The sequence below is a fragment of the Pseudopipra pipra genome, chromosome 24, assembly GCF_036250125.1.
Source record: "Pseudopipra pipra isolate bDixPip1 chromosome 24, bDixPip1.hap1, whole genome shotgun sequence".
NCBI classification, from domain to species: domain Eukaryota; kingdom Metazoa; phylum Chordata; class Aves; order Passeriformes; family Pipridae; genus Pseudopipra; species Pseudopipra pipra.
The window spans coordinates 2,542,331-2,551,685 of record NC_087572.1 but is presented as its reverse complement, the minus strand read 5'-3'; the positions used below and the strand labels follow the sequence as shown (position 1 = coordinate 2,551,685).

Below are 9,355 nucleotides of genomic sequence, written 5' to 3'. Positions count from 1 at the left end.
TGGGAGCAGGGCAGGGCGTGGGGGATGCTGTGGCCCATCCGGTGCCTCGGCAGCGTTTCGGGTGGCTGCGGTGCAGCCGTGTCGCAAGAGCCTAAAAATAAATGGAGCTGTTGGCCGGGGTTGTGCAACAGTGTGTGCCCCATCCCGCGCCGCGCGGGACCGGGGTGGATTTGGCGGCAAAGCCCGGGTGTGTGCGGCGGGATCCTGGCATCGGGCCCAGGAAATGCTGGTATCCGAAGGGCTGGGGGCTGTGCCCCCTCTTTGTCCCATTCTTGTGGTGCTGCCCTGTGCCCGGGGGTGCCCGTGCAGGTTTAGGGATGTGTGGGCTGAGCTGGGCTGTAGGGGCAGGTGTTTGGGATTGGTGTCCACATCTTGGCACCCTGAGGAACTCAGTGGGGGAGTCCAGAGTTCAGGGGGCTGTGGGGACCCTGCCCACGTGCCCTCCAGCACGTGGTTGTCACCCATTGCCTAGATGGGGAAACTGAGGCACGGGAGTGCTGCCAGTGCTGTGACACCTTGCAGGAGGCTCTGGGGTCCTGGTGGCACCTGTGGGGTGCCCACTGTCCCCTGGCAGTGGGGGGGCTGTGTGGGGCAGTGAGGGGGGGTCAGCAGTGCCGGGAGCAGCCTGTGTGCCAGGCGGGAAAGGCGGGAAAGGTGGCGGGAAGGAGACCACTGGCAGGACACCAAATCCCAGGGGACTTGGCCCTGTGCCCCGGGAGCGTGGCTGTGCTGAGGTGAGTCCTGGGGTGTCCCCATGGGGGGTGTCACAGCCCCCGCCAAGGGCTGACCCGGGGTCCAGCACTGCAGGGGCCCTGCCGGGGTCTCCCCCAGCTCGGGGGGCTGCGGGTGGGGGTGTCAGGCCGAGTGGAGCCCCCCCACCGTGTAGCTGGTGTGAGTGGGGCCAGCGTGGCCGCGTTGTCACGGTGTCACAGGGCCATCTGCCGGCAAAGGCACCGGCCCCGTGGCAGCCAGCCATGGCCTCCAGCAGCATCCCAGTCCTCCCAGTCGGCAGCTGCTGGGGCACTGGGGAAGGAGGGGGCCCTGGATGGGCTGGCTTGGGCGCAGCAGTGGGGGCAACCCCACCATGGAGGGCACCTTGGGGGCCACCCTGGGCTGTTTACCCTCGGGGAGCTCCTGATCACCGGCAGTGTCACAGTAGGGTTGAGACTTGGGAAGTGGAATTTGTCCTACAGGGATGGGTCCCCACAGAATCATGGATGGGGGACATGCTCCCTGGGGAGGGTTCAATCAGGGGGTCTCATGGATGGGACTCATGAGGGCTGGACGGTGGGTGCCTACCAGGATGAGGACATGGCAGAGACAGCCCCGCTCTGACCTCGAACAGATTAAATGTCATTTTATTTCACACCCAAAAAAAAATGTAGAAAAGAAGAGGTGAGTGTGGATTTAATTGCTCATATTAAAAATCTACCAGGTGAGACTGAGCCATTTCCTCCAAAGTCAGTGCAGATCCACAGGGATGCTTATTCCTCCTCCTTCTCCTCTTCCTCCTCCTCCTCTTCCTCCAGCAAATGCTCGGGGACCAGGATGGGGACAGGGGCGACACCTGCCCCCTCCCCAAGGTGTCCCCATGCCATGGGCACTCACTGCCACCAGCCCCATTGGCACATCCCTGCCCGGGTCCATCCTGCCCGGCCCCGACGCCCCCGGTGGGTGTCCCCACAGTGCCACCCGCACCACGTGTCCAGGAGCGGGTGCTAGTCTGGGGGGTGGGAAGGGGGGCAGGAGCGCCTGGGGGGGGTGGCCTCGGGCCATTTTGATGTTCTGTTAGTATTCCTGTGTATTCCTTATTGTCCCTTTTCCCTCTGTACAAAATGAGCAGTATGGTCATGGGCGTCGGTGACACGGTGACGTTGTGGCTGCGGCGGCCGCCCCGCGCTCACTGCAGCAGGGCCCGGATCTGTTTGGACGTGGTGTCATCGTTGAGGTGCCGAGTGGTGTACCTGGACAGAGAGGGAATGGTCACCCTGTGGCCACCCTGACCTGCTCTGCTGTCACCCCACACCCCCCTCCGTGGCCCCTGGCTCACCTCAGAGCATTCAGGAGCCCCTCGGTGCTGGTTGAGGGTTGGTCTTTCAAGACTTTGATGCAGCCTTTCATCTGGTGGGGGGGAGTGAGAGGGGCTGTGAGATCCCTGATGTGTCACAGAGGGGGCTGTCCCCCTTCCTCTCCATCCTCCTCCTTGCTGCTCAGGGGGATGAGTTCCCCTCGGGACCAGCTCAGTCACATCCCCATAGGGATCATCCGGGGGGAGCATCACAGCTACACTGGGATGAGTAGGATGGGTGTGACCCCCGCCCCCCCATGCATCCCATGGCCACTCACATCGATCTTGGAGGTCTTGGCAAAGGCCCCCACGGGGTGGACGTGGTCGTAGAGGATGATGACGCCGACCATCACCCGCATGCAGAACAGGAGGGTCTCGGTGTTGGTGAAGCGGCTCCGGTATTCCCTGTGCCGGGAGAGGGGCCAGCTGAGCCTGGCGGGCTGGCAGATGGATCCCAGCACTGAGATGTCCCCCCCAACCCATATGAGGTACTCACGGGGTCTCCAGCATCACCCTGCAGACACAGGCCATGGTGCTCAGGCAGTCAGTCGTGTCCTCGATTGGGAGGGTCTTGTTCTGAAACCCAACATGTCCTGACTGCTGTTTCCACCCCCAGTCACCCACATGGTGCTGGGGCTGTAAGGAGCCTTCCCCCCACCCTGAGGGTCCCCCCAGCATCCCTCACCTCCGAAACGAACTTGGTGGTGGCATTGCTGAGTGTTTTGAGCATGGGGGTGGCCTCAGCATAGAAGAGGGACATCCTGTTGGCCATCTCGTTGTTCACCTCGCTCTCTGCATCCAGCTGGGGAGGGGTGTGATGGGGGGCCATTAAGGTGGTTAATCACCCCCGAGTCACCCTCAGCCCTGTGAACCCCTGGGGGATGCCATCCTTGGTCAGGGTGGGGGACAGCACCATCCTTTCACCTGCAGGTTGTTGATGCGATTCCGGCTGATGGTCCGTCTGTAGTAGCTGAAGTCGTTCTGGATGGCAGGGTTGGTCATCTGGGTGGGAAACCTGAGTTAGGGGCTACAGCAAACCTGGGGGGTCCCAAAGGGACCCTGCTGGCTCACAACTTTTGCACGGTCCCAGTGTGTGGACCCCCAGTTCTTGTCCTGCACAGGGAGGTACCTTGAGCTCATCGAAGCTGAGGGTGAAGTGAAGGATCTCAGCAAACTGCTTGGCCAGGGCTTGCTCCCGCTCGAGGTGCTGGGTCGGGGCGTACGGGGGGCTGGTGAGGGCCTCCAGAAGGCTCCGCAGGGCGTTCTCTGGGGACGAAGCACCTCTGGTCCCCTCCTGCCCCACTGCACCTCCCCACCCCCCCCCCCCGATGGGGAAACTGAGGCACAGGGCAGCACAGCACCCAGAGCTGAGCACACTCCATGGCCGGGACTCCTGCAGACCGTCCCATTTCTGCATCGGGGCTGGGATGTGGGATGCAAGGAGGGGATGCAGGGAAGGGGGAGCGGGGGTCAGGCACTCACCCAGCCGCAGGGAGAACTCATAGAAGCGTTTCAGCTTAGCAACGAGGGGGCAGACGGCGCTCCAGGCCCGCTCCTGCAGCCGCAGGTCCCCGGGGTTTTGGATGGCCTGGGGAAGGAGAGCGCCAGCGGTCGCCCCAAGCTGTGGTGGGTGGGTGGGTGGGCAGCGGGCACCGGTGCTACACCCACCTCTCGGATCTCCTGCCCGGCACCCGTGTAGGACTGCAGCTCGGCCAGGATGGTCTGTGCCTCCTCCAGCACCGCGTTCACCTGGTTCCACACCGCCGTCTCGGCCTCCGTCGGCTGCGCATCTGCAGGGCAGCGCCCCGGGGAGAGAAACCCGGAGGGCTCTGAGCGGGGCCCGGGGCGGCGAGAGCCAGAGTGGGGTGCCAGCACCCCGTCCCACGGCTCTCCCGCCAGTCCACAGCCCTTCCTGGCGGGATTCTCCCCCTGATCCGTCTCCTTGCCCGAGCTCGAGTCAAGCCGTGGAGTGGGGGGCAGGTGGGGGCGAGTCCTGGCTGCCCTGTGACCACAGTCCTGCTCATGGGGGTCCCTGAGGAGCCCTCGGCCCCCCTCACAGGGCTCCCCGAGCAGCCCTCGGCCCTGGGCTGGCCCCAACTGCCCCGGGGGAGAGGTGTGGAGTGACAGCCCCCGGCCATGGGTCTGCTCCCCCTCCCCGGGGAGACCCCTGGACAGCAAAGGTGGGGGCAGGACATCTGGGATGGGCTCAATGCGATGGGCGACGGGTACAAGAACTCAAAATGGCGTGGATGTGGAACTCAGGATAAATACGAAACAAAAAAGGAAAATAAAAATCCCATCTCACTTTCAAAGTCAAGGAAAAAATTAGGGCCTTGGTCAAGTTCGTTATAAGTCAACACTTTTAGAAGGTTCCCCATGTGAAACCTGCAAGAGAAGAAACAAGAGGAAAAAAGCATGATGGTGAGGTGGAGCTCGGGGAAGAGGTGCTGGGCTGTGGGCAGAGGCGGTGGCCAGAGCCCCCGTCCTCCCCCCACTGCTCCCCGGGGGCTCGGGGGGCTCCTGGACAGCCGGGGGGTGACCCCTCAGCTGCTCCCGGCCCCGAGTGCAGCCTCTTCCCCCCCGATGGTGATGAGCGCTGGCGGATGGGGTGATGGAGAGGAAGGAGCGGAGGGAGGAGGGAGCCGCCGGGAAGCGGTGAGCGAGTCCCTGAAGTCTTGGCTACAGGCGTTCCCCTCCTCTAGGGGCAGAGCCAGCCCCGGAAAGGGGCATCCCAGCGAGCCCCCAGAGCCCCATGCCCGTGGGCTGTGGAGGGGACTGGAGGCAGGTGAAGGTTGTGCTGCCTCAAAGGAACCTGGAGGAGCCAGGAAGGTCTCTTGCCGCGGGAGTGGGTGGCTGTGTGACCCCCAGCCCTGGGTATTTTGGAGGTGCCTCTGCCTGAGGTGGTTGTGCACGACCTCTCCCCACTGGGAATGGAACTGGGGCCAGGACTGGGGTGAGTGGTTGCACTGTTTTTATGCTCCTCACTCTTGCTCTGAGCTGTGCCCTGGAGGAATTGCAGGAGAGGGAGCCGGGGGGCCCTGGGGCTGTACCCGGTCTGGCATCTTGTCACAGTGTCCACCATCCCCTGTACACCCCTGTGCCCAGCCTGGGGGGTCTCAGAGCTGTGCTTTCCTATCCCAATTAGCCCAGGTCGGTGGGAAGCAGGGGAAGGTCCCTGATCCCCATCACTTGGTTTAGGCTGTGACCCCTGCACCAACCTTTCCAGTGGTGCAGGTGGATCATTCCCTCCTCCTTACCCAGCCTCCAGGCTGTCCCTGAGGGTGGCAGGGGACATGCCACGTGGCCACCAGTGCCATCAATTACAGCAGCAGGCAGGTGCCTGAGGTCGTCCTGGGCCAGGTCCTGCTGCTGGGATGTATCCTGTATCCTGCCACTCAGCCAGGATGTCTCCCCACACTTCGAGGGGTGGGGCATCTCTAGGGGTCTCGCTCCCCTGCCCCATTCAACCCTTCGCAGGGTGAGTTTGGGGCTGCCCCAAGGCACCTGGGGACACGGGGCTGCTCGGGGACACGGTGCCTGTCCCCATCTTCCAGAGAGCAGCCACAGCAGTGGCCCCGGCCCCCTCCCCGCGCCCGCCCTGCTCATGGGACTTACTTTCAAAATCCAGGAAAAAATGAGGACAGTTTTCTAAATCTTTGCCCAATACCTTTATGAGGTTGCCCATGGCCAGCAGACCTGAGCGAGAGAAACAGAACAGAGTGGAACAGCACCGGCACCCCTGAGCCCCCACGGTGCCACTTGCACGGCACCTGCCTGTGCCCATCCCGCCAGGATCCGCACCCCGTGGCCCCCATCACTCTCCCTCCTGGCCGGGCACAGAGGTGTGAGCATCCACCAGAATGTGGCAGCTCGGCTCTCCCGGCACTTCTGCCAATTCCCAAGGAAAGTGGGATGAATGTCTGGGCGTGCTGTGCTCCCTGGGGCACCCCTGGCCATGCAGCCACCACCGAGGCACCCCGGTTCCCCCACCCTGGCACCCCGTGCTCTCCTGAGGGTTGGGGGGCTGCCCCAGGTGACCCCCATGGGGTCATGCCTTTGCTGATGGGGCTGGGCACTCCCCATGGACAGGGGAAGATCCCAGCTGGGAATTGTGTCCCATAGACTTGGTGTGGGGGTCTAGTGCCTGCGCTGGTGCATCCCACCCACCCCACAGCCGTGATCTTGGGTCTTTACCTCAGTGCCCGGAGTGGCAGCGGTGGCTACGGCAGGAGCAGGGGCTGTGCCACCCCCTGAGTCACTGCATGGGCTGGCGGGGACCTGCAGGCAGGAGGGTGAGAGGGTCAGGGCACCCCACTGCCCTGGGGACCCACTGGTGGGTGACCAGGTGGGGAGGCACAGTGGGACCCTGGATCCCACCACCCACCTCGTGCTGCCACCAGCCTTATTGACCTCGGTTATTTTTTTATTGCCACTGGCAGCTCACCAGGCACTGAGCTGAGTATCCCTGTCCCTCTTCACTCCTTGGGGGACCTGCCAGCAGCCCGGGGACAACCCCAGGGCTGAGCCATCTGTCCCCATCTCTCCTTGGAGAGGCCAAGATCCCCAGGGATGACTTTCCCAGCTCCACCGGTTAGGTTTGCTCTTTTCTGCGTGTTGCATGAAAATCCTTTTATGCCACCGATGAGCCACAACCCAAATCCTGCAGGCATCGGGATGCTCCCCCTGTTCCCTGTCTCCCACCTTTCCTACAGGGATGTGGGGGAGTCAGGATTGGCCCCATGGTGTTAGCAGGCTCCAGGAAGCAGTCATGGGTTCAGCAGATTGTAATTAAGCATTTGGGTTTAATTAATGAGGCAGGGGAAGGGGAGAAGGAGAGCTGGAGCAGCAGTGGAGAGGGATGGGATGGCCTCGTGCCTGGGATGGGGCTGCTGCCCCTCAGCCCAGTGCTCCCTGCTCACCCCCAGCGCAGCCCCTCAGCATCAACAGTGGTGGCTCTGCCTTCCTCCTCCTCCTCCTCCTCCTCCAGACCCAGTAAGTGGTGGCTTTACATTGGAGCTGCATCAGACTGACACTAAAATTCAGCTGCTTTTGGGGGAGCCAGAGCACCCGTGTTCCCCACTGCACACCCCTGCCTCAGTTTCCCCAGGTGTAGTGGGTGCTCGTACCCTGCGATGGCACAAAGACACCCAGAGCTGCCCCGGCACAGTGATGTTGAGGTTCGTCCTGCTGGATGCTGGGGTGTTTTGGAGTGGTGCTGAGGGGTCCCTGGGGTGCTGGGGGTCCCTGGGGTGCTGGGGCAGCTGGCAGGGTGGGAGATTGGCACCCGCTGTGCTCCGGCATTCGCACACATGCTGTGACTGTGACGGGCGTCCTCGTGGCCGTTGTCCTTGACTTGGGGCGACTTGGGGCTGGGATTTGACACTGCTGAACTCTGCCTCTGCCCAGGGAGGGGGCACGGACAGGTCCCTGTGCTCCCAGGTGTGAGGACACCCCGGTGTGAGGCCGGAGCCGTGGCACTGAGGTTCGGTGCTGGGTGGGAGTCTGGGGATTGCTGCAGCCCCTCCGGGCTGGGGAGGAGGATCCGCTGGGGGCTCAGCCCCTGATTTGCACTATTTCCCCGGTCCCAGGTGCCTACATCCTGTGGGTGCCCTTGGCCCTGGGAGCCCGGGGTACCACAGCACATCCCCCCCAGGGGGGCTGTCAGGGAGGGCGAGGGGCTCCCTCCAGTGCAGGCTGCCCATTGCTATGAGGCTGAACTGGGGGAACGGGAGCAATCACAGAGGAATGTGCTGCTGGAGGAGGGCTGGGAGCAGCACGCTCCCTGTCCTCAGCCACACCCGAGGTGGCCCTGGGTTCTGTCCCTCCCTGCGGTGGCCTCATTGCACCCCAGCCCTGCTCTAGCAGCTGCTCCTCTCCCCGAGCGTCCTGCCCCATGGGGACCCCACGGCAGGTGTCACCTCCATGGGGACATCCCAGCCGATGGGGTGAACACCCCGGCCCCCTGCTCCAGGCAGGGCCAAATCCTTCATCCTGAAGCATCCCTCCCCACAGCCGGCAGCACCCGGGCTGGCCACCCCGGAGGGGCAGCGATGCCCATGGATCAGGTCCCTCCGTGTCACCGGGGGCCGTTTTTGGGCTGTGCCCCTTCGCCGCCGGCGCAGCATCGCTGTGGGCACCGCAGGCTGGTGCAGAGCCGCAGCCCCGGCCGGGGGCTGGCTGACCCTTCCCCTTGACCTGGTCTCGCAGCCTCCCCGCCCGCCGGGTGCCCACTGGGTGCCCCCCGGGTGCCCCTCGCCCCCGCCGAGCCCCTCCTGCCGCTGCCCCCCGCCCATGGCCCCGCCGGCATCGCCGCAGCCGCTGCGGGGTCGGACGCGCGGTGCCTGAAGGATTTTTCATGGCGGGGAGGGGATACCTTATCCCGGGAATCCGGGTGTTGATCCTAAATCTTACCCCAGGATCAACCAGGACACCCCCAGCCCTGCCCAGGGTGGTGTTGGGGCTTCTCAGCGCCGCCACCCCCCGGTTTGGGGACCTCCCTGGGCGGAGGGTGGTGTGATCCCCCCGCGGGGCTGAGCCCCCGAAGTGGGGCTGGCGGGGTGCGGGGGGCTCCCCTCTGCCTGGCTGCGGCTGCGGCTGAGCGGCAGGATTTACCGCAGGGCTGCCGGGAGCCGGTCCGCAGCACCCAGCCGGCGCGGGCGAGCACCCACCCGTGCTCCCGCACCCACCCGGGGCCACCGCGGGGCTTCAGAATCCCCGGGGTGGGGAGAACCCACCCCATCTCCACCCCATCACCCACCCCATCACCCCCAGTCCTGCGGCGCACCGGGCCAGGGGTGCAAAGGGAGAGAGGGGTCCCTTGCGGGGGCTGCCGGCGGTTTGGGTCCCTGAAGGGGGGACAGCCAGCCCCTCGCCCTGCTCTCAGGCCTGGTGGCAGTCCCCGTCCCCGTCCCCCGTGGCGGCCCGTGCTCACCGTGGCGGTGGGAGCTCGAGGCGCGGGCGGTGGCGGCGGCCGGGGCGTCTGCGGATGCTGCCGGATCGCGGGGTGCCGGGGACGAGCCGCCCGCCGTGTGCGTGAGCCGCCCTGCGCCAGCTGCCGAATGCACCACAAAGACCACCATAGCCCCCCGGCCCCCCCTCCACGCCACTGGTGACGGTGACGTCTCAAGTGTGAGGGAGACGGGGATGTTTAACCCTCTGCGTGCCGGCCGGGGAACCTCTGCGGCCTGACTGGGGAGGGGCTCCGGCTCCTGCTGGGGGGGTGGGAGGGGGCTGCTCCCTGGTTTTGGGGGACACGGTGACCCCGAGAGGGTGCCTGTGTGTCCCCCC

The 9,355-nt window shown here is 64.9% G+C and overlaps 1 protein-coding gene across 6 annotated transcripts; it reads right to left on the bottom strand.

Annotated features, from left to right (window-relative positions):
- Positions 1-1,340: 1,340 nt before the first annotated feature.
- LOC135402182 (CYFIP-related Rac1 interactor A-like) lies at positions 1,341-9,179 on the bottom strand. 6 transcript variants are annotated; one of them, XM_064635093.1, is made up of 13 exons: positions 9,000-9,164; positions 6,263-6,346; positions 5,684-5,764; positions 4,374-4,453; positions 3,737-3,858; positions 3,551-3,656; positions 3,198-3,334; positions 2,993-3,070; positions 2,754-2,870; positions 2,565-2,644; positions 2,347-2,473; positions 2,051-2,121; positions 1,341-1,964 (listed from the first exon to the last, which is right to left on the bottom strand). In XM_064635093.1, the coding sequence occupies exons 4-13, from the start codon at positions 4,444-4,446 to the stop codon at positions 1,901-1,903; spliced, it is 975 nt and encodes a 324-aa protein (XP_064491163.1). In that variant the 5' UTR covers positions 4,447-4,453; positions 5,684-5,764; positions 6,263-6,346; positions 9,000-9,164; the 3' UTR covers positions 1,341-1,900. The 6 variants fall into 6 exon arrangements, with proteins under 6 accessions (XP_064491163.1, XP_064491165.1, XP_064491164.1 ...); XM_064635095.1 differs by lacking the exon at positions 4,374-4,453 and having other exon boundaries at positions 9,000-9,179; XM_064635094.1 differs by lacking the exon at positions 5,684-5,764 and having other exon boundaries at positions 9,000-9,165.
- Between the last annotated feature and the right edge of the window lie 176 nt (positions 9,180-9,355).